The following is a 24,881-nucleotide window of genomic DNA, read 5'->3' as shown; positions in this document are numbered from 1 at the left end:
CAGACTGACAGACCTCAGTCATGTGCCATGCCTCATCACTAGTGCGGGGAACAACAAGGCACTATCATTAATAATTTGTCTCTAGATTTTTATTTATTAACTATTTGCCAAAGATAGTAGCTGTTATTTTTTCTACAAGAGCAGCTCTGCTTCTGTGAAATGCTTGTAGGTGTTAAACTCCAGTCGTCCTATTTTAAGGTACTGGTTTTATAGATACAGATAACCTATCCAATAAACCAGATTGAAAAGGCCAAAAGCAGTGGGGAAGAATATTCGTGAGTAAGAATCAATCTTGGAAACCCGCACGTGCATCCTATTTTCACGCCAGGCACCTGAGCGGCAGTCATCAAAGCAGCAGAAGAAGCTGGTGCAGTCTTTTCCATCCAAACACTCGAAAGCATAGTCACTATCCTCGTGATAGGGCACAATAGTGTTCATCTGCAGTAGGGACGTGCCAGGTCGGATATTCACCATGCTGGATGCTTTCTGCTGTGAATGAAAACACACACAGCTATTTCAGTATGTTACTATAACAGTCAGTGTGTTCAAAAGAAAAAACGAAGAAAGAAAATGAGTGTTAGGTACCTGTGTGGTATTGTTGGCTTTAGCATTTTTGGTCTGTCTGTTGCTGGTGAAGTAGTGCAGAGTACCGTACTCCATGAGGGCAGCAAAGGTGAAGATAAAGCAGACAGAGACAAACAGGTCCATGGCAGTAACATAGGAAACCTTGGGCAGGGACTTCCTGGAAATGGTGCTTAGAGTGGTCATGGTGAGCACTGTGGTGATACCTAAATGGATAGTCACAGAGACAAGTTCCTCAGTGGAATATCAAATACCCTTTTCTCTACATTAATTTTAATGCTTGTGTCCTTCTTGATGAATTTGGCTGCCAAAGCAAAAATCAGTGAAATATCATAGCAGTGAGGAGTATTTTGACTCAGTGTTCAGTCATATCTTGTTCGTTTGGCATAGAACAACTGAGTTGGTGTGGGCACTGGGCAGTTACAGGGCTCCACCTCAAAAGACTTCTGGATATTGAGGTCCTAAAGTCTCAATTACCTTTCAGGGGATTGAAATCATTATGTGAAACTTATAAAGTGCAACTTTAAAGCCCCTACCAACTAACATAACAATACCCACTTCAAACCAGTGATCACAGGGGAAAAAGGAAAAGCAATCAGAAGCTGATAGAGAAAATACAATTTCAGGGCCTTTAAAGCCTCAATTTCCTCATTATGTTAATAAGACCAGTAGAGTGGCCAGTGCCCAGCAAATTTACACTCTGACTCAGTTTAACTGTGTATAAAATGAAACCATTTCACACCCAGAGATGTGCGGGCTGGGACGGCATCCTTGTTGATCCAAAAGGAGACCCAGGACAAGACTACGATCATACTGCAGGGAATGTATGTCTGGATGGTGAAGTAGCCCATTCTCCGACTCAGGTCAAAAAAGATTGTCATGATAACATATTCACCTGAAAGTTTAACAATAAGGTAGATAGAGAAGTAAAACATTAATATGTCTTGGAGGAAAGTGAGATGTTCAAAGACATAGGTTATCAGGGTAAAATAGAGAACAGATGGGACGTATATATGTAACCCACTGGAGGTTACCAATTTTATGACTGGGGAAGTATGCATCCTGAAATTAGTACATACAGAGTTTCTATTTACACATTATTTCAAAATAAAGTCCCTACTTCCATGAATCACTAAAATAAATGTACAGATGAGAAGCCCCCACACATTCATAGGATTGGTTTACATCATGGTAACACGAATGCAGCAGAAGAATAAATTGAATCTATGTGGTAATGTTGAGCCACACTCTTCCCTAAAACTAATTCAAATTCTAAATTTTTTAATATCAGTGCCTCTTGTAAAACTGGAAACTGGCAGCATGTAAGAACTTGGCCATCATCTCTCACCGGACTGGGTGTGTGCCACATCAGAGGTGTTCCTCAACCCTACAAAGGCAAACTGGTAGAGCCTCCAGTACCGCTGGTCTGCCACCTCCACTGCCCGTCTCTGCCACCGGTAGAGGATTTCATTCTTGGGATAACCATCTACAGAACAGACACAATAGATCAATTATAAGCCTTTACTGATGCCTATACTATCCAACAGGAAGCTCAAATCTATCATTCGGTGTATTGTATGTACTGTATCACAAGGGAACATTGCGACAAGGCAAAGGGTAGCATTCAAGATGGAACTGACCTGCCCAGTCTCATGAAATTTCTTCAAATGAGCAAGATGTCTTTAAAGTACAGTACAGTATGGGTTAGTTAAATGTGAGGTTTAGTAGACATTCCTGTAATAGTCAGTATTGGGTTGTTTGTGCAGTTGTGAACTAGTGCTCACTCCCAGGCAATAAACAGTGTGCAAGTAATTGCTCTACCTAAGGTATATATTGAAAAAGGGAAGAAATTCCCTATGTCGTTAATACATTTGTAGTGAAGTTTGTTTATTGATGCAGTATTGTATTTGACATTAGCTTGTATTGCTTCTAAATTGGATTATTTTATACAAACAAGACTCATGTTTGGAATGGTTTGAAATTATTCTAAACTCTCATTGAAACATGACACAGAGAATATAGACTATGACTAATACATATATATTACAACTTGTAAATACAAAACAGGATCCTCAAATATATATATATATATATATATATATATATAAATTTTAATTTAAATGTACTGCTATATAAACACAAAAGTGCAATAACATGTGGTTTGCAAACACTTTATACAAATAGGGTGCTTTTTCGCAGCAGTATTCCCATTACACAGTAGCAATAAAATATTTCTTGTTAAAGCTTGTTGTTGAAACAAGTTACCATCAAAGTCCAATTATCAGGGAGCAGCAGAAACAGTCTGTTTAGTAGGGTTGGAACAATTTCTACAAAACTACATTGAAACATCGGGATGGACGACGGCATTTGTGGGGGTTGTAGCGGGATCGGTGTGTGTTCACTCGCACAGACTTCACTCGGTTAAAAACTTTTTTTTCTTTTTTTTTACAAACACAGACCAGGTAACGTTAAAGCAGCATTGAACACAGGGTGCAGATGTTGGTTTCAGCTGTTTGAATTGTTTGATAAGCTGCGTCATTAACAATCAAGCGGCTCACCTGGTGCCGTGATAACGGATCGAGGGTGGAAAAAGATGACAGTGTAGTCTGCTGAAGCCTCCCTCCACTGCTTTTTTGGGTGGGTGATTTGCAGGCTGATCAACCTCCCACCCCTCCTGTGACCCATGGTTTGACTGTATGTGTATTCAGAGCCAGTGAGCAAGGGACTTTCAAACTAATAATAATAAAATAAAAACTGCGTTAACGTGTGATAAAATTATTATCGGCGAGAATTAATTAATGGCGGGTTGGTACTAGCAAACCGGTACTAGCCAACCCGGTACTAGCCTTCAGAACTAATTCTTTGTGGCATATTCTCAACAAGGTGTTGGAAACATTCCTCAGAGACTTTGGTCCATATTCACATGATAGCATCACAAATTGCTGCAGGTTTGTCAGCTGCACATCCATGATGCCAATCTCCCGTTCCACCACATCCCAAAGGCGCTCTATTGGATTGAGATCTGGTGACTGTGGAGGCCACTGGAGTACAGGTGAACTCATTGTCATGTTCAAGAAACCAGTTTGAGATGGTTTGAGCTTTGAGACATGGTACATTATCCTGCTGGAAGTAGTAGCCATCAGAAGATAGATACATTGTGGTCATAAAGGGATGGACATTGTCAGCAACAATACTCAGATAGACTGTCGCATTTAAAAAATGCTCATTTGGTACTAAGGGGCCCAAAGTGTGCCAAGAAAATATCCCCCACACCATCACACCACCACCAGCCTGAACCGTTGATACAAGGCAGGATGGATCCATGCTTAATTGTTTTGGGTTTTTTTTACGTTATTTGAGTTACTGTTGCCTTTCTGTCATCTCGAACCAGTCTGCCCATTCTAATCTGACCTCTGACATCAACAAGGCATTTTCATCCACACAACTGTCGCTCACAGGATATTTTCTCTTTTTCGGACCGCTCTCTGTAAACCCTAGAGATGGTTCTGCGTGAAAATCCCAGTAGATCAGCAGTTTCTGAAATACACAGACCAGCCTGTCTGGCACTAACATCCATGCTAGTTCAATCTCACTTAAATTTCCTTTCTTCCTCATTCTGATGCTCGGTTTGATCTTCAGAACTTATGGGGTCAGATTTTTTATGTACAGATGCCAACCATATTGTCTACCCAGAGAATTCACCAAACACTGCCACGTAACTAATTTCACTCATTGGGGACCTCCGGTCTCTTGGGTATGGGGTCAATGGAAGGTAAATGTGGGTGATGCTTTATGATATGTCCGGGGGGTCATGACTTTAAGTGGTTCACCACATGTATCTGAACATGATAGTCTTACGTTGAGTGTACCCTAGGGAACAATCAAAGACATCATGTTCCCTTGGTGGAATAGTGTTCCGACCCTGAGATTAGGATAAAAGCTGCAAACCTTTAAAGAAAAGCCTTTAAAGCAAACTGGGCCGCACATTCAGCATGGATGAGAGAGGCGAGCCGCAGGGACAGAAAATTACAGGCAGGGACAGACCCCTCTAACAATTCTGCATTTCAGTGTGTCAAACTAGATCCGGACCTGGACTCGGTTCCCCCACAACCAAGTCAGCCAAACTCTGCTCCACCTACCGACCAACCTTCATCCGGAGCGGCAGAGGCAGCATAGCCACTGCCAGTAAAACAGAAAGAGGAGCAGACCAAGCTAGCATACCAAGCTAGCAGCAGCAGCAGCCGCAGCTTTGGGAGGGGGAGCAGTAGAAAAAGCAACCCGGTCTGGTAAAGCCAAATGTGATGGGACCATCATATGACATCACCCTGTGGGAAGCCACTCTCAGAAACAACTTTCTCACCAGACTGAGACCAGAGATCACCAACATGGTGAAACACCACTGTTTGACATGGCAACATGGTCACATGGACATTATTCAAAGACATGCCATCCGTGCCGAGGATTTCCTCCTGAACAAAAAGGATCAGAGAGAGCAGCAGAAAGACAGGCTGTAAATGGCACAGCCGGAGGCAAATGAAAAGGACGTGGCAGATCTGATGCTTGTTATATCTGCAAAAAGCACGGACAACGTCAGATCCAAATGGTACATCGCAAAAGATTCTCTGCTGTAGTGACTGCAGTGCAGATTTTCAAATGACAAATGTGACAACATCGGGGCGGCTGTGGCTCAGGAGGTAGAGCGGGTTGGCCGTTAATCGGAAGGTTGGCGGTTCAATCCCCGGCTCCCGTGCGTGTCGAAGATGCTCAACCCCGAATTGCCCCTGGCGGCTGTTCCGCCAGTGTGTGAATGTTAATGTTAGTTTCTGTTTGCGCACTTAGGCTCAGTGTATGAATGTATATGACAGATGTGTAGTGTAAAAGCGCTTTGAGTGGTCAAAAAAGACGATATACAAATACGGAGCATTTACATTTACAACAGATGGTAAAACAAAGACTGATAAAGATTTTTGTTAAAGATGTCTCAGACATTCCTGAGTTAAGTGCCATAATGCTTGTGGGCACAGGGTAAGTATGATGTAGAGCTAATTAAAGGTGCGGAACCTGTAGTTATCAACCCAAAATCCTCATACAGACCATGTCAAAATCAATATCCTTTGATTCTCTCCTGAAAACAGGAGTGATTGTGCCTTGTGAAAAATCTCCTGTGAGAACTCCAATCTTCCCAGTGAAGAAAATCCGTGACGCCGGACAGCCAGATAAGTGGCGTTTTGATCAAGACTCAGCAGTGTACGTACGTGCGCCAAATGGCCCAAACCCTCACACGATTCTCTCACAGGTACCACCTGACAGTAAATGGTTTTCTGTCGTAGACTTGGCAAATGCATTTTTCAGCATCCCAGTGGATGCTGGAAGCCAGTACTGGCTTTTTCCTTTGACGGTAAAATGTATACGTTTTCCAGGCTCTGTCAAGGATTTTGTGAATCGCCAACGATCTGCTGCATTAAAGGAAAACATAGACTCACTCACTCTGACAGAAGGGAGTGTTCTTCTTCATTATGTTGATGACATCATGATTTGTTCAGCCACGAGAGAGGCCTGTGTAAAAGACACACTGGCTCTGCTAAAGCATCTGGCTGAAAACGGTCACTAAGCGAGTATCAAAACTACAGTTTGTTTCTGAGAGTCACTTTCCTGGGCCATGTGATCATGGCTGAAGGAAATACCCTCTCTGAATAGAGAATCAAAGCCATCCAAACAATTCCAAAACCAGAAACTAAAAAGCAGGTTATGAGTTTTCTGGAAATGACTTCATACTGCAGACAATGGATTGTAGGCTATGCAGAAATAGAGAGCCCCCTTACGGAAATTGTGCACGGGAAGGGCCTTGCAGCAAAAGACAAGGTGCACTGGACACCTGAAGCTGAAAAGGCTTTCGTTTATTTAAAGCTAGCTCTTCAGTCTCCACCGACCCTGGGTCTTCCCGACTGTAACAAACCTTTCACCCAGATAGTTGACGAGAAGGGGGGGGTATATGACCTAAGTAGTACTACAAGACCATGGGGGACGACTGAGACCTGTAGCTTATTTTTCATCCAAACTGGACTCTGTTGCACCAGGGCTGCCAAACTGCCTGACAGCCGTGGCAGCTGCCGAAAAAGCAGCCATGGCTTCACGTGACATTGTGGGTTACTCAGACTTGACATTGTTGGTCCCACGTGCAGTGTCGATGATTTTGCTTGAACAAAAAACATCTCATCTCTCCACAACCAGGTGGCTGAGATACAATACTGTGTTGCTTGATATTGCTAACATTACTATTAAGAGATGCACTGTACTAAATCCTGCTACTCTCCTCCCAACTCCAGATGAAGGACAGCCGCATGATTGTGTTGCAGTCATAAGAAAAGCCTGCTCCCCAAGGGTAGACTTGCAGGAGACTCCTAACGAACCCAGACATGGAGTTTTTTGAGGACGGCTCAGCATCACGTGATCCAGCAACTGGTAAAAATAGAGCAGGTTTTGCAGTAACTACTTTGCATGAGACAACTTTGGCTCCCTTCAAACTATTCTGCACAAGCAGCAGAGCTAGCTGCACTGACAGAAGCATGTAAATATGCAAAGGACAAAATTGTAAACATATTTACAGACAGCCGTTATTCTCGGGGGGTTATTCATGATTTTGGGAGATTGTGGGCGAACTGGAAGTTTTTAACATCCACAGGCAAACTTATTGCTCATCACAAACTGGTTGCTGACCTACTTGATGCTGTGCTGTTGCCCAAAATGGTTGCTGTGTGTAAATGTGACGCTCACACTAACAAACTTGATCCTATCTCACATGGGAATGCCAGAGCTGACCTTGCAGCAAAGGCTGCAGCAAAAAAAACACTAACCAATGTACTGTTTTAACTGACTCGCCGTTGACCCCTACAGCTGATTTGCAGGAATTACAGATGAGGCCCAGCCCTGAGGAAAGAGCTGTTTGGAAGAAAGCAGGCTGCACATTTTCTGACAAAGTGTGGTATGGGCCTGATGGGAAGCCATGCCTGCCTAAGTATCTGTTTCCTTATTATGCTAAGTTGACACACGGTAAGGACCATGTATCAAAAGGGAGTATGTCACAGGAAATAAACAGATACTGGTTCACAAAGGGGTTCTACAACTTCTCCCAGAAGTTTTGTCAAAGTTGCATGATTTGTGCAACTAACAATGTGGGACGGCCTATTCAGATCCCACAGGTGGCACACCCACCCCCAAACAAACCATTTGAGCACCTGCAAATGAACTTCATTGAACTGACACCGTCACAGGGAAGAAATATTGTCTTGTCATGGTAGATATGTTTCCTAAATGGGTGGAGGCATTTCCAACATCTAAACAGGACGCAGCAGCAGTTGCAAAAGCTTTGATAAGCCAGATCATTCCTCGCTGGGGAATCCCAGTTAAGATCTCCAGTGGTAACAGCACACCTTTCATTAGCGCAGCACTGAAGAGTGTAGGGGAGTATATGGGGATTGATCTAAGGCAACACTGTGCTTATCATCCAGCTAGCGGAGGTGCAGTTGAAAGAGAGAATGGCACATTGAAAAACAAGATTGTTAAATGTTGTGAAGAAACAGGTTTAACATGGACAAAAGCTTTGCCGATCGTTTTAATGCACATGAGAAGCCAGATGAGGGGCAAAGGGGGTCTCAGTCCTTTTGAAGTCCTATTTGGCAGACCATTGAACACGGGGATTGGGCCAGTAAAAAGACAACTCCCTGATACCAGCCAATGTAAGGAAGAAATGTTGAGATATTGTGCTAATTTGTCTTCTGTGCTTTCTTTAATTCACATACAGGTCAAAAACACCATCCCGAAGGCCGCAGAAAAGAAACTACATGATCTAGAGCCAGGGGACTGGATTGGCATGCTCGCAGGTGGACTGGGCCATTTCAGATACTGCTAAACAGAAACAGCAGTAAAAGTGGCTGAAAGAGCAACTTGGATTCACGCCACCCACTGCAAACGAGTGCCAAAGCAACCAAAAGGCCTCAGACCAGAAGATCGAGATCAGTGAGTGAGCTGAGCTTTCCCCTGCCTTGTGTTCCTAGGGAGGGAGGGGAGTGGAGGTCTCTGAGACCACCTAGAACCACTAATCTCCCAAACACTCACTGCGCGCACACTGATTACAGGGGTAGGCAAGGTGACACAACTGATAAGATATGATGCCAGAAATCAACAGATGGCTCTGGAGATGTGACAGACCGAGAGAAAACGGAGGCGTTGTTCTGCTCACTGTCATCATCGTCCTGTCGTTAACTCCACACGTGGAGACAACAAACTTAGGCCTGACTGAGGGACAGATATAGGCCGAAGAGGAGGAGTCACACATCCTCCCTGACAGCCCGGCTGGGCTGAAATACAATGCATGGTATGATACCATGATGACCACTTCAAGAAAAATGACCAATCAGAGCTGTTATGCGTGTGCACAGCTCCCTCATAGAGTGGGGAACTCCATACCAGTGAAACCCAGACCATTAAATGTTTCAGAGACACTAGGAGCCCTGTTAACCTTCACTCAAGGGTTTCCCAGGGTGGGCCGAGAAGTTAAGGATTTGACCAAGGCACTTGAACTGTGTAACATCAGCATGGTCAACTTTGGGGACTCTACAACCCGATTCTGGAACACGTCTCAACAGAGCAGAACATGTACAAGCCCATCATGACAACGAATCCAACAGCCCGAACCGGAATGGTGAGTTTCACCAGACAATGTCTCACAGCAAGAGATCGTTTCCTGAGAACATCATCATATAAGCAGATGGTTACAGCAACCTGCGGCACCACATGGGATAATGGAGCCAGGACGGAGTGCAAGTGGGCACAGCCGTACATCGCCCCACTGAACCGCCCAGGGAGCGGCAACCCGGTTCTTACAATCCCTTCTTCTGACGGCTATGGAGCGCTGAGACAACACGTGTGGATATGTGGGCAACATGTGTATCTAGTCTTGAGACCTGGACGGTGTGGGACGTGTTATCTTGCTCACCTCTGTCACCATCCTGCCCACTCTGAGCCGTTTCCACCCTCACACCCACTGTGCAGGGCCTCAGAAATGTGGCGTTGCAAAACAGAATGGCACTGGACCTGATGCTGGCAACTCAAGGCGGAGTTTGCCACATAATTGGGACGGACTGTTGTACATACATCCCAGATGTCTCGGACAACATGACTCATGTTGTCTCACACCTGAATGATCTAAGTCAGGACTCACAGAACACTGGGGGATGGGACATGTGGTCGTGGCTGACAACAGGCGGATGGAACAATGTGTTTATAAAAATGTTGACCACACTGTTTGTCATTCTTGGTGCTTTCCTCCTCCTGACATGCTGTGTTATCCCTTGTGCTAGATCTATGATCGCCGCAGCAATTAAATCATCTATGGGTCAGTACATAACAACTACCAACTGCACCCTTTGATTTAATGGAGTGGATCCCACCTTTCAGAGGAGATGAAAGTGAAGTTTAATCTGAATCATTTGTAAGTTTCGTAGTTATCTTCTGGATTTTGCAAATGTAATGAAATTTCACATTTTGCATAATTAATAAAGTGTTTGCATTGTGTCTTATATTCTATTCTCACATTTCTTACATTGTATTTTTATTCCTTCTATTGTCATATTCTTCATCACCTTCTCTTCAAGTACTGCTAAAGTTACATGAAATGTTTGTATTCTCATTATGTTAAGAGAATGTAATGGGAATTTCATGAGAACCATCTCCAAATACTGCCATGTAACTAATCTCACTCATTGAGGACCTCCGGTCTCTTGGGTATGGGGTCAATGGAAGGTAAATGTGGGTGATGCTTTATGATATGTCCGGGGGGTCATGACTTTAAGTGGTTCACCACATGTATCCGAACATGATAGTCTTACGTTGAGTGTCCCCTAGGAACCAATCGAAGACATCATGTTCCCTTGATGAGATAGTGCTCCGACCCTGAGATTAGGATAAAAGCTGCATGTGCTGAGATACTGCAGCTCTGCAGCACTGCAGATGTTACTCTGATGTGTGTGTCTGCAAAAGACTTGAATAAAATTCACAGAAAGACAAGTGTTTGCCTGAGCTGTTTATTTAAAAACACTTTTCCCACCGCACCTACCTGGACCTTTACCTGCATTCAGAGCGGGTGCCATCTCCACTGCCACTGTCTTTAAACATTTTGAAAATAACACTTACATCAGAATGCTGTTTGCTGATTTCAGTTCAGCATTCAACACAAACACCCCTATGAAACTGTTCTGAAATGAATGGGCTTGAGTCTCTGCAACTGGAAATTGGCATTCTCAAAAATGGACACCATACAGTTCGGATTGATTAGTCACACCTCCACTCTCATGCTGCCTCCCAGGGCTGTGCGCTCAGCCCTCTTCTGTTCACACTGTACACCCACAACTGCAAATAAATTAAGCTTGAACCTTGACCTATAGGCAAATAAAACCACTTGTTTTGCAGTCAGAAAAATATTGTGGTTATGTTTAAGGTATGGGAAAGGATGCCTTAATAGTTAAAGAAAACATTATTGACTGTAAAAGAAAGGACATGGGCCAAGATCTCTGGTGTTGAAGTCACGTGCTTTGACTTCACACCTCTTTTAAAAGTTATGCATTGGTATAACAATGCCACATCCATCAATACAACTGAGGGAGCATTATTTGCACAACTGTATGTTTTTTAGGCATTTAAACAAATGACCAATGCTGTTGGTGTCTGTATGTATGTGAAATTATGACTTGTGCTCATTTGATGACATTTAATGTGACTGTACTGGTCCTGACATTTGCCCTGAACAATATTTTTTTAATATATAATACATAGAGTGTGGAAGATTAAAGGTGGAGTAAGTGATTCTGGAAAAATCCTACACCATGAAAAATACCATGATATACAGAGATCAACAACACCGCAATAATGTACTGTAACTAATGTTAGCTAAGTTGTGGGTTAGCAAACTGTGGCTACAGCTGCTACTACAAAGCTAACATAATGATGAGACGGTCCCAGAGCCAGCACAGCAGTTCCAGACAGCGATGCTCACAACTCTCCTGCTGCTATAGCTAACATCATAACAACCAGGGCTGGACTGGGACAAAAAATAGGCTCTGGCATTTTTAGCCTCACCTCAGCCATTAGGACAGTTAAAGACCAAAGTTAAGACTGCATTAGGAAACTATGCTAGCAAAAACAACGTCAAATAGCTTATGCAGCGCTGTATGACAGTGAGTGATTCCCAGCAGTAGGTGACAGTCTCACTTTATGATAGTGTTATGATTATGTTATTATCGTTGACCTTAATTGAACAAATCATCATTGTCACTATGGCACACACCCTGCCCAAGGGCGTCACTTTGTGCTGAAAAGTGGTGGGGACATTTGAGGGCTCAGATTAGGCGTGTGATGAAACACAATACGCGCATGAGACGTATCATTGCACAAGACTGGGGTCACGAGAACAAGACAAGAATATATTTTAATACTATTAAAAAATATCTATTCCCCCAGAAGATTTTGAGCATTAAACACTTAATTTGCTGTATTCTGGAGACATTTTCAGCCCCATTTTCTGGTGCAAATGTCTTTATTTTTATAAAGAACAAATTTAGGTGGCCGGTGACAAATCAGAATAATAATAATAAAATATTATAGAATATAATGCAGTAATCAGTAGCTTATTTTTTTTTTAGCTTAAGTTACTGTTTTTGGACAACGCAGATGTTTCTTCTATATTTACCATGCATATCGCTTAACCTCTACTCTCCTCCTGCTCAGTCTGTCCCTCAGCCCTGTCACGATGACTCTCCTCTGCTTTGCTGACACACACCTCATCCTCTGCCTGGCAGTGGCCACAGCTCTCCTTTACTCCTTCAGGTCCCTGTGCCTGCACTACGTCGGGTACTGCACCTGATTTCGAAGCTACTGCAGCCCCGGTAGATATCGGTTATTTTTGCATGGCCCGCTGTCCGTGCTCTATGGCAGTAACAGTTAAATAAGTAAATTTTAGCCCAAAGGTTCGTCGGCCCACCGGACATTTGCCCGAGGTTTGCCAGATTACCAGTCCACCCCTGATAACAACAGCATATCTCAGTGAACTAGAAAGCTAGCTGAATGTCCGTGGGCATGTCATTTAAAGTTACTGACACACAAATCATGGCTGGAATGGCTGAAATAGTGTTTTGTCACAGCTAGCAGACCGTAAAAAGAATCTGAGAATTCACTGAATCTGACAAAAAGACATGTATTGGATTAGAATCGCTGACCCCACCTTTAAGATAATGACAAGACATGAGAAGCTAAAGCAAAATGCATGAGAGAAATGAAGGATGACACAGACGGCATGAATCAGACTGGGAGAGGGTACATAATTCATTAAGTCTGTCAGAGAAAATGGAAGTGGTTGGCCTCCTCTCTCTGCTGGTGGTGCATATGATAGATTGGTACAGGCTGAGAGAGGGCAGCCTCAAGCAGATGGGCCTTTTGACAAGGAGAAGGAACAAAAGCTTAGTCATTATGCTAGCCCATACAGAAACCCCTCTTTCTGGGCAAGTTACGGAAATCGAAATGGCGGGTTCAAAAATAGGAGGGGAAAACTCTTGACCACCTACAGCTTGAAAACTCCAGTGGACACGAGTGCTCATCCATTGGAAAGTTATGCAGCTTAAGGTAACACTCCGCATTAATAGTCAACCTGACAAAAACAGAATTATGAAAGAGAAAAAGTAAGTCTCAGCGAAGTTTTTTTCCCCTCCCAAGTGTGACTGAACACAGTAAAGGTACTTCATGGTTCTCTTTGTAACTACACCAACAAATGCACAAAAAAATACTGACTATTAGGTCATGCTGTGATAGATTGGGGTCACCTAAAAGAGAACTACATAGTAAAAATATAGATGCACAAACTAAAACTGCACAAACAACAAGGATTTTTGAAGAGTTGACTGTGCAGCATTTAAAATGACTACCAAAAAGGTTAGCAAACTGTCCTACCTCAGTGTGTACATGACTCTCCCATTGCTCCACAGCCTCAGGAGGCGGTTGGGAGTGGTGATCCAGTGGGCGTCTGATTTGCGAGAATTCCTGAAGAATGTGTCAGGAATCCAGATTTTGCCTACCATGTTACTGTTGAGCATGAGCAGCTTCATCGAACTATTAAACTTCAGTCGGCTGTCATACCATGTCTGGGCAAAGAAGATGTCAATGGTGTATTCCTGCATCAGAGTTAGGAAGAAACATGCAAATACAGCCAATTAAAAAAGAAGGTCATTATACAAAAAATATTATGCCATGAAACTTGGTTTACACGTTCATCAATTCATCGTTTACTTTTGAGATGCCCTGACTTTTCATGTAGCGCCTTCATCATGTAAACATTTAAGTGGTGATGGGACAGTGGATAAGACACATCCCTTTGGTGTGAGAGACTTGGGTTCAATTCCCCACTCTGACACATCCATCAATGTGTCCCTAAGCAAGAGATTAATAATGTATATAATGATTCCTAATATTAATTGGTAATCTTCTCACCTTTACTCTAGGTAAGGCAAATTTATTTGTATAGCACATTTCAACAACAAGGCAATTCAAAGTGCATTACATAAAACATAAAAAATTTTAAAAATAGGACAGTCAGTGTAAAACAGAATAATGTCTTGCAGTGCAAGACATTAATCCACAGCCTTACATTTGATTTAATTAAAGGCAGTGGTAAAAAGAAGTCTTAAGTCTTGATTTGAAAGAAAGACAGTTTCAGCAGGCCTGCAGTTTTCTGGGAGTTTGTTCCAGATATACGGAGAATAAAAACTGAACGCTGCTTCTCCATGTTAAGTTTTGACTCTGTTGACAGACAGCAGACCTGCTCCAGACGACCTGAGAGGTCTGATGGTTCATAACGAAGCAAAAGATCAGAAATGTATTTTGGCCCTAAACCATTTAGTGCTTTATAAACCAACAGCAGGATTTTGATAACAATTCTTTGAAAGACAGGAAGCCAATGTAAAGACCCCAGAACTGGAGTGAAGTGATCCACTTTTTTGGTCTTTGTGAGGACTCAAGCAGCTGCATTCTGAATCAGCAGCTGCTGAGACATAAGTCCTTTAATCCTTGATATATTCTTCAGGTGATAGTAGGCTGACTTTGTAATTGTCTTAATGTGGCTCCTCAAATTCAGGTCTGAGTCCATGACACCAAGATTTCTGGCTTGGTCTGTGGTTCTAATCATTACAGATTACAGAAGCGGAGCACTGACTTTCAATTGTTTTTAGCCTGTCGACAGTAGCAAACAGGGCACGTGCATTATTAGTGTTTTTGGTGATGATGTCAGAGAAGAAGGACCGTCTTGCATTTCTCAATTCTAAATTACAAATGCGAAGTCTCCCTTTATAGACATCCTAATGAACCTGGAGACTTGTTTTCCACCACCTGCATTCAGCTTTTTGCCACTCTCTCTTTTGAGTTCTAACCAGCGTGGCATTTCTCCATGGAGATCTTCTCTTACCGCAGACCAGCTTCACCTTGGCTGGTGCAATGGCATCAATAACATTTGCAATTTTTGAAGTGAAATTATCTACAAGCTCATTGACTGAGACCCGTGAGAGGGCGGGTGTCGAGGAGAAAGCCTCAATAAGTTTTTCACTAGTGTTTTCAGTGAAATGCCATTTTGTGATTACCTCTGTTTGTACATTTTTGTGCATGCAGATAGCACTCTCAAAGAAAACACAGAAATGGTCAGAGAGAGCAACATCAGTCACCACAACCTTGGAAATGTCCAGACCCTTGGAGATGACTAAGTCCAAAGTGTGCCCCTTATTGTGTGTGGGCTCCGTCACATGTTGAGTCAGTCCATAATTATCAAGAACACAACACAGTTCTATAGTCCCTCTGTCCTGGGGGTTGTCAACATGGATATTAAAATCACCAACAATAACCACACAGTGAAAGTCAATACAGATTATAGACAGCAGTTCACCAAAGTCATCAAAAAAGTTTGCACAGTATTTAGGGGGCCTGTAGATATTTAGAAAAATAACTCGAGAAATGGAATTCAGCTGAAGAGCCACATATTCAAAAGAAGCAAAATTCCCATAAAACATGTGTTTGCAAGGGAGGGAGTTATTAAACAAAATGGCAACCTCCTCTCTTATGCACTCTAGCTTCACTCATAAAACTGAAGGTGTGATAGACGGTTTGAGTGAGATTACAATGTGAACGTTTGTTTAATCTCATGAGACTTTGTAGTAATTCCAACATGGTGGCACGCAGCTAAACAAACATGCATGGACCAACGCCCCTGGAGCTGAGAGGAACTAATTTCAGCATTAACGACCTGTTTCCCCGGGAGATTCTGTGCAAACGCAGAGTCCTGTCCCCGGAGATGGATCACGGGCTGTCATCGCGGTGGATAAACTTTACGTTGATGGCCAGCTGTACTGCATCCGAGACACCACTCTCTGGCTCTACTAGGAACCAAACCCAGTAACAGGTGACTGTATCACGGTGATTAACATCCGTTTTTTCTCGTCTCCTTTCATTTCATTACTCTATCATATATGGCAGGTTAATAGTTACAGTGCATGTCTCGATAGGGTACTGTGGTTATCCCGTGACTAGCCTGTCCGATAACGTTCTGTGTATTTTCTTTCTTCTGTTAATGTTGCTCTTCCTCCGCCATTTACATGTCGATCATGTAAACATGTTCATACTGTCTCATACACAGGCGTATACAAAATGCGCGCACGCACACACACACACAAGATGCGCGCGCACACACACACAGGCTCAGGAGATAGAGCGGGGTGGCCGTTAATCGGAAGGTTGGTGGTTCAATCCCAGCTCCCCCAGGCTGCATATCGAAGTGTCCTTGGGCAAGATACTGAACCCCGAATTGCCCCTGGTGGCTGTTCCACCAGTATATGAATGTGTGTGAATGTTAGTTTCTGTTTGAGCACTTAGGCTCAGTGTGAATGGTGAATGCAGATGTAGTGTAAAAGTGCTTTGAGTCTTCGAAAAGACTAGAAAGGCGCTATACAAGTATGGAGCATTTACACACACACGCATATATTAGATCAGAATCAGAAGGAGCTTCAGTGTTTTAACATACAAGGAATTTGCTGTGGTGACAAGGTGCTACACGTAGACAAAAATACAGTCATCAAAATAAATGTAGAAATATATAAATATAGAATGGAAGAACAACGTTACACATATATACATGTGCATTATTCTGGGTCTATGCCGTGCAGAAGTAACACAACGGAAGAGAATATAGTGTACACATAAATATATAAACTGACAACATAAAAATATACAACAACAAAGATCAACAATCAACAACAAATATGGGCGACGTGCCAGGTCTGTGCCCAACACGATATGAAACAGTATTTACATGTGCAGAGACATTTGTATCATTTGCAAGGGGGGGAGTGTCAGTGGGGGACCCGGGCCTTGTTATTGAGGCTAGTTGCAGATGGGAAGAAACTGTTTTTGTGGGGAGAGGTTTTAGTCCTGATGGACCGCAGCCTCCTGCCAGAGGGGAGAGTCTGAAACAGTTTGTGTCCGGGGTGGGAGGGGTCAGCTGCAATCTTTCCTGCTCGCCTCAGAGTCCTCGAGGCGTACAGGTCCAGAAGAGAAGGAAGATTGCAACCAATCACCTTCTCTGCAGAGCGAATGATACGCTGCAGCCTGCCCTTGTCCCTGGCAGTGGCAGCAGCTTACCAGATGGTGATGGAGGTGGTAAGGATGGAATCAATGATGGTGGTGTAGAAGTGCACCATCATTGTCTTTGGCAGGCTGAACTTCTTCAGCACCTTATCACCACACTTGAGGTCCTGGGAAATGATGGTGCCCAGGAAGCGGAAGGAGTCCACAGTGGTGACTGGGGAGTCACACAGGATGATGGGTGCGGGTGGGGTTGTGCTCTTTCTGTCAACGAGCATCTCCACGGTCTAAAGAGCAGACTGTTCTGGCTGGCCCAGCTGCTTTGCGGGGTTTCTGCCTCCTAAAAAGACCGTTGACTTCCCTCTCTGTGATGGAGAGAGGAGGGGAGGGGGTGGAGCTGGCCAGCTCTGAGGAGGGAGGGGAAGAAGTGGTGGACTGAGCCTGAAGCTGAGCAGAGGAGTCACGGGGGATGGTGTCTGATTGACTCTCAAAGTGGCAGTAGAACTGGTTCAGCTTATTTGCGAGGCGAGAATCGTTTATGGAGTGGGGGACTTTGGGTTTATAGTTTGTGATCTGTCTGAACCCCCTCAGACACAAGTGGTGTCGTTTGCAGATAACTGCTAAACCTGTATTTTAACGCCCTGCACCCGGCCCTGTCACCACTCCTAAATGCCTCCTCCTTTTTCAACCTTAGCTGTCTGAGTTTAGCTGTAAACCAGGGTTTGTCATTATGCACACAGGCACATACAGGATGCACACAGACACACACACACACACAATGCACACAGACACACCCACACCCACACCCAAAATGCACACACACACACGCGCACACACACACACACACACACTAGATGCACACACACACACACATGCATACACGTGTACCTAACCAACAGTGCACCGTCAGTGTAAACCGCCAAGTGTGGACCTGTGTTTGTAGTCCTTTTGAAGTAAAATAAATATAATACAAAATTTACTTTTACGGTCTTTTAACATAATATTACTGCAAATGTGCTTTTAATATCTTTAATATCTTATTACACTAGTGCACTTATTTTAATTTTCTCTTAGGGGAATTCATTTTCTTCTGTGTGGGTTGGTCATTTTTATGACCTGTGTGGAATGGTAATGTATGCATTTTACATTTACACATTTTAAAGAGTTACTTTGTATTTACTCTTAATAACTGAATCTTAGACTGGTTTTGAATCACACATCCACTACACTCTGTTAAGGCTATGTGGATATCTTTAGGGCGTTCGTTTTAAAGTAATTTATGAATATAGTGAGGTCAGAGAACAGATAATGAGTTATCCTTTTTCTAATAAGGATAATTTGACATTCAAACTATAGCATGTATAACAAAAAAAAGCAAAACCAATAATAATACTTATGAGAAAAATATAATCTCAACTAAGCAGTCTGTTGACACATGATTGGATAATATGCTTTTGTAACAAACTCCAAAACTCCAAAGCTATAGTAGATTTCCTAACTAGTATTAAGCTTCAGACTGTAAGATAAAGGGCAACCCAAATAAATTGATGTAGCATTAATGTACTGATGAGTTTTCATCAGGAATGCATAGTATTTTCAGGTTTGCATTAGGCCTACAGCAAAAAAGGTTCACACTAGTATAGCATTAAATGACAGGAATCCACTGTTGGTTGCTACATAACAACACGTCCCCTCTTAGATAGTATGGAGCAACAGTCACACTCCAACATCCAGCATCAATAATTATTCTGCATGATTTGTTATTATGTTTTTGTAATGAAAGATAAAGTCTCAGCTTTAATGGATGGCTTAAACATTTTCAATCTTGACACTGCATTAAAATAAAAAGGCTGCCCACAAGTTAGGGGAGTCATAAGTAAAACTTTACCAACTTAAACCTTCAAGAGCCAGAAGTTTGATCCTCCACCTGAGAAGCTGCTGTCCTTTGCTAAGAAATGTGTAACCCACATTACCCATAAGAAAAATACTGTTACCGATGACATGAAATCCAGAGGCAAAGTCGATCCCTTGATGAAGTGTGGAATGTTGAAAATGCTGGTTTAGTTACAGACTAGCAAGCTAAGATGTACCTGTGTACTTTATGGACAGGCCCTAATATAAAGGGCTACCCAAATGAATTGATGAGGCATTAATGTCCTGATGAGTTTTCATCAGGAATGCATAGTATTTTCAGGTTTGCATTAGGCCTACAGAGAAAAAAGTCCACACTTGTATGGCATTAAATGACAGGAATCCACTGTTGGTTGATACATAATGACACATGTCCCCTCTTAGATAGTATGGAGCAACAGTCCAACTCCAACATCATTAAATATTGATATGATTTGTTATTATTGTTTTGTGATGAAATATGAAGTCTCCACTTTAGTGGATGGCTTAACCATTTTCAATCTTGACACTGCATTAAAATGAAGGGTTGCCCACAAGTCAGGAAAGTCATAAGTACTTTAACATAAATAAATAAAAATTAGGAATAACATGGTCAGCAGCAAGATCCTTTATATTAATTTTTTATTAATTGCTAAAAACAGATTTATTATCAAGTTTTACTAGACCTTTGAAATGGTTTAGCCCCCAAATTTTCCAAATATAATATTTAATTAATCAATTTTACTATGTACTTGTTTCTTTAATCTATATTTATAGGTGTGCATTTTGTCTCTTGATTTGCATTACAGAAATGTCCACTGTTGGCTGGTACCTAATGAAACAAGTTCCCTCTTAGATAGCATGAATTGACACTCACACTGCAACATGGATGAGTAAAAAAAAAAAAAGTATGATTCTTAAAAGAAAATTATAATCTAACCTAAATAGAATCTTTAGTTACACTTACTTGTGATAGGGAAGGCAACAGAGGTTTAGCACTAGGACCCAGGTAAAGGGGCAGAGTCTATAAATAGGGGAGGGAAGCTCACATGGTCCTTTCTTTCTGCAGTCACACACCTGAGAGAGCAGCTGAGGCCAGCCTTTGTTTGGTGCTTGATTGGGTAGGCTTTATTTTTAAATAGGTTTTACTTTTAAAAAATAATGTTTAAAAATCTAAGGCTAATAATGCATGTCCAGAACTAGATCTTGATTTTATTAAAGACAAGTTGAATAATTGTTAAAAACCTGTTATTTATTAGACTTTGTGGTGGTGAGGGTCCAAAGCTTGGAGTGATTGTTTAAAAACATCAGCTAAAGCACAGGTATGTGTAAGATGGTTTTAAACAAGATTTTAGCCTTTTTTTATATGAATGTAACAGGAATATTTGAAAAAATAGATCCCAGTCACCTGCATGCCTTCAACGGCGGGAGGGGAATGTGTTTCTAAGTCAAGCAAGGTATGATAATTGTTACATTTGCTTATGTTTTGTGAAATGTTTCTTTTAAAGTGTTCTTTGTATCTTACTGTGTTTCTGTTTGTCTTGTTTCAAATTGACGTTATTAGGAGAGCCAACCACTGTTTTTTCCCACTGGTTAGTTTTATTGTGCTCACACTAGATCCTTGAATGGGCCATACTTTGTGTTTCTGGCTGTGTTAAAGGGGGAAACTGAAAGACACAGTAACTACTTTGCATGGGTGTTTTGTTTAATTAGTGTGTAGCATCCAGATATAGTGTTTTTCCATAGTATTTGGTTTAATTGGTTTGAGCGTGTGGGTTATTTCCTTATTTGTCTATCAGTTTGGTTATAATTTGTCGGTGCTCAATTCTACATCCGTTTCCCTGGTAATGCAGTCTAGTCCTGAATTGTGTTTCTTTTGTTTTGATGTAACAAATCAAATTTACATTCCTATACTGATATAGTAGCCTCTGGTCCAGTTTGTTCTGGCACTTGTGTATGAAGTAGCGTTTGGTTTACATTTAAATAAGGTCTATTGTTATGTAACAAGTAATCATTTCCAAATAACTCTTTTCCAACTCATATGTTCATTCAAAAGTAAAGTCTTGCTCATAACTTTTTCACTGGTAGTTTGAAACTTCATAAGCACAAAACTTTACCAACTTAAACCTTCAAGAGCCTGAAGTTTGATCTTCCACCTGAGAAGCTGCTGTCCTTTGGTAAGAAACATGTCTACCATAAACAAAAGTACATCAAACCTATGTCTAATTGCCAGACAACATTTGCATTACTATGCCAGCAGTAGTTAGCATTTGATGTCTTATCCTAAGAACCAATCACTAGATAGTTAGTCAGGATTGTGTATATATTCTGGGTTCCTCAGAGAAGGTGCATGGTATCTTTGGTGTCTTGTGGAAGTGTTGAGTATGCAGTTTTCTGAAGGAGAAAAAACTAACTTAAAATTTCTCTACTATTCTTACTACTCGTTTACCAGTCATCCATTTATCAATCTGTCTATCTTAACAGTATGTAGACATATTTTACCTGTTCTTTTCAAAAACCTTTTTTATCCATCCGTCTTCAAGACCAAAGCAAGAGGTAAGTTGAACATTTTTACTAATCCCCCTTGAATGTTTTCATCAAGCTTGTTTGTAACTAAACTATCAAATTTCATTATAAACATGTACATATATAGTAATGTATAACAGTATATTCTGTTTGCCTACCACCCTGAGGTGGGAATCAAGGATGCCATCATCTACCTGCTCCAGCAAGCCCACTCACTTGGACAAGGCTGGTGACACTGAGGATCATGTTCTTTGACTTTGACTCCAGTGCTGTTAACACTATCCACCCTGTACTACTGCAGGATGAGCTCCAAAAGATGCATACCTCCGCAAACTCTTGGGATATTGCAACACATTCTCATCTCAATGCGTCATAAATGACGCTTTCAGACAACGTGACAAGGGTAAGGATTTTACGCTAAAGGTACCCTTCAGCGTACGTATAAAACGCCCCCGTTACCTACGTTGCAGCAACACAAGGGGCCTCACGGCCAATGTGCCAGCAGGTAGGGTTAGCCGGTCGACATGCATACATTCAGTGACTTAGGTTTAGGTACTAACATTTCTGATGGTTGTGGTAAGGGTAGGGGCTTCAGGGGGCTGTCAACACCGTTAGCTAGCTACCACTTCCGGTCTGTACGGGACGCCCCAGAGTGTCTCACAGAGATGCTTTAGCATCAAATAACTACACTTTGTCACTCTCTCTCAAATTGGCGGTATATGACGCCCTAAGATGAGAACGGATTTGATATTGACTACCTGACAAAAGGACCACAGGAGGTGTCTGTCTGAGCAGGTGGTTAGCAGTACTAGCTAACAAACTAAAGTGAAAGAGGATGGGCTGGTGAAAAGAAGAATCCGGGCAAGTTATTCCCTGATGTTGCCCATGGACACTGCAATTTCCTGTGGACTTCCACTATAATGGAAGTGGTGTGATGTGCTAATAATTGGGAGAGTGAATGTTCCTCATAAACTGAGAAGTTGGACAACATCAGACAGATATCAGAAATAAGATGAGGGAACTTGCCAGACTTGTTCTTGTGGCAAGAAAAATGGACAAAGGCATTGATTTTTTGAAGGACTTGATCACCCAAGGAAAGTTTAACACAGTACTGTAAAACAAATGTCTGGGTTTGATAACAAACCGATTCTCTATTCCCTCAACAGCCCAAGACCTCCACATCCAGCATCTTCACATCCAAGATTGTCTGAGACCATCCACCCGGACAGCTGCTGCAAGAATCGGTTTGCATCCTCAAATAATTTCTGCACAAACTGTCAGGAACCATCTCAGGGAAGCTCATCTGCATGCTCGTCATCCTCTTCGCGGCCTCGACCTGACTGCAGTTTGCTGTCGTAACCGATTTGAATGGGCAAATACTCACATTCGATGGCGTCTGGCACTTTGGAGAGGTGTTCTCTTCATGGCTTCATGAATCCCAGTTTTCATCCCAGGGTGAGCAGTTACTGATGTCCAAATTGTGGATTGACAACACAAGATCCTGAAGCTTGTGCCATTCATCCACGACCATCACCTCGTGTTGCAGCATGATAATGCACAAGCCCTATGTAACAAGGATCTGTTCACAATTTCTAGAAGCTGAAAACATCCCAGTTCTTGCATGGCCAGCATACTCACTGGTCATGTCACCCACTGAGCACGTTTAGGATGCTCTGGATCGGCGTATACGCCAGCATGTTCCAGGTCCTGCAACTTTGCACTGAAGAGGAGTGGACCAACTTTACACAGGCCACAATCAACAACCTGATCAACTCTATGCAAAGGAGATGTGTGTGTTGCACATTTTCCAGTGGCCTTTTATCGTGACCAGCCTAAGGAACACCTGTGCAATACCCATGCTGTCTGATCAGCATCTTGATATACCACACCTGTGAGGTGGATGGATTATCTCGGAAAAGAAGTGCTCTCTAACAAAGATTTTGACAGATTTGTGAACAATATTTGAGAGAAATAGGCCTTTTGTGTACATAGAGAAAGGCTTAGATCTTTGAGTTCAGCTCATGATGAATGGGGGCAAAAACAAAAGTATTGCATTTATAATTTTGTGCAGTGTAAGAACACAGAAGGGGGGGGGGGGCACATGAGGAACTTTCAGTTCAGGAGTTTGTGTGTGTGTGAGCTTAAAAGCACATTCAATAAACTTTGTTTTGTTCTGTATATTGTGCTGTTTTCTATTTATGGTTGAAGAACTTGTTATGAATAGCCATCCGACTTTGTGATGGTTCTGAGATGAGCTATAGGTAACTCATCACTATTTCAATGGCTATTAAAATCACTAACACACATTTAAACTGTACATGCTAAAGAAACATTTAAGTTGACAATACTCTGATGTATAGACCTACTGTGTAAAGACCAATACTTGCTAAATATCAGTGTGAACTGCACCATTTGACAGCCCTCAAATATACTTCTCTATTCGCAAACAAATGTTTAACCCCACATTTCAAAAAGCTACAATGACAACATTGCTGGTGACAAAAGCACTACAGCTTATATATTTGGTTTAGATTATAATAAAAAAATCGTTTTTTGGTTATTTCTTTTTGTTCATAAAGTCTTAATGTCTCTGTGGACCTTTCTCTAAGGCTAAGAACAAATGTACTGCTGAAGCATGCTGTATAAATTGTTTTTGGTGTGTAAAGGATCAGACAGAATTTCAATTATTCAGAGACGGGCTTCATTTAGCACCTTAAATACCACATCATAAAATCTAAACACATACAGTGGGTACGGAAAGTATTCAGACCCCTTTAAATTTTTCACTCTTTGTTTCATTGCAGCCATTTTCCAAAAATCAAAAAAGTTCATTTTATTTCTCAGTAATGTACACTCAGCACCCCATCTTGACAGAAAAAAACAGAAATGTAGAAATTGTTGCAAATTTATTAAAGAAAAACTGAAATATCACATGGTCATAAGTATTCAGACCCTTTGCCGTGACACTCATATTTAACTCAGGTGCTGTCTATTTCTTCTGATCATCCTTGAGATGGTTCTACACCTTCATTTGAGTCCAGCTGTGTTTGATTATACTGATTGGACTTGATTAGGAAAGCCACACACCTGTCTATATAAGACCTTACAGCTCACAGTGCATGTCAGAGCAAATGAGAATCATGAGGTCAAAGGAACTGCCTGAAGAGCTCAGAGACAGAATTGTGGCAAGGCACAGATCTGGCCAAGGTTACAAAAAA

General features: G+C 42.0%; 1 protein-coding gene and 1 long non-coding RNA gene across 5 annotated transcripts in view; one reads left to right on the top strand and one right to left on the bottom strand.

Annotated features, from left to right (window-relative positions):
- Positions 1-207: 207 nt before the first annotated feature.
- The window catches only part of gabrg1 (gamma-aminobutyric acid type A receptor subunit gamma1), a 43,384-nt gene continuing 18,710 nt past the window's right edge, over positions 208-24,881 (bottom strand). Inside the window, 6 exon segments of the mRNA XM_046063263.1 lie at positions 208-489; positions 586-788; positions 1,325-1,477; positions 1,931-2,068; positions 13,197-13,279; positions 13,579-13,799. Of these exon segments, the coding sequence (XP_045919219.1) occupies positions 208-489; positions 586-788; positions 1,325-1,477; positions 1,931-2,068; positions 13,197-13,279; positions 13,579-13,799 (1,080 nt within the window).
- LOC123979359 lies at positions 20,216-23,686 on the top strand. Of its 4 annotated transcripts, none has more exons than XR_006827221.1 (5): positions 20,216-20,258; positions 20,397-20,459; positions 20,535-20,594; positions 21,226-22,066; positions 22,830-23,686. It is a non-coding gene; the product is annotated as an uncharacterized LOC123979359 (long non-coding RNA). The 4 variants fall into 4 exon arrangements; XR_006827219.1 differs by having other exon boundaries at positions 20,702-22,066; XR_006827220.1 differs by having other exon boundaries at positions 20,535-22,066; positions 22,830-23,118; positions 23,260-23,686.

The sequence above is a fragment of the Micropterus dolomieu genome, linkage group LG11 (assembly GCF_021292245.1).
Source record: "Micropterus dolomieu isolate WLL.071019.BEF.003 ecotype Adirondacks linkage group LG11, ASM2129224v1, whole genome shotgun sequence".
NCBI classification, from domain to species: Eukaryota; Metazoa; Chordata; class Actinopteri; order Centrarchiformes; family Centrarchidae; genus Micropterus; species Micropterus dolomieu.
This window is presented reverse-complemented; position numbering and strand designations above follow the sequence as displayed.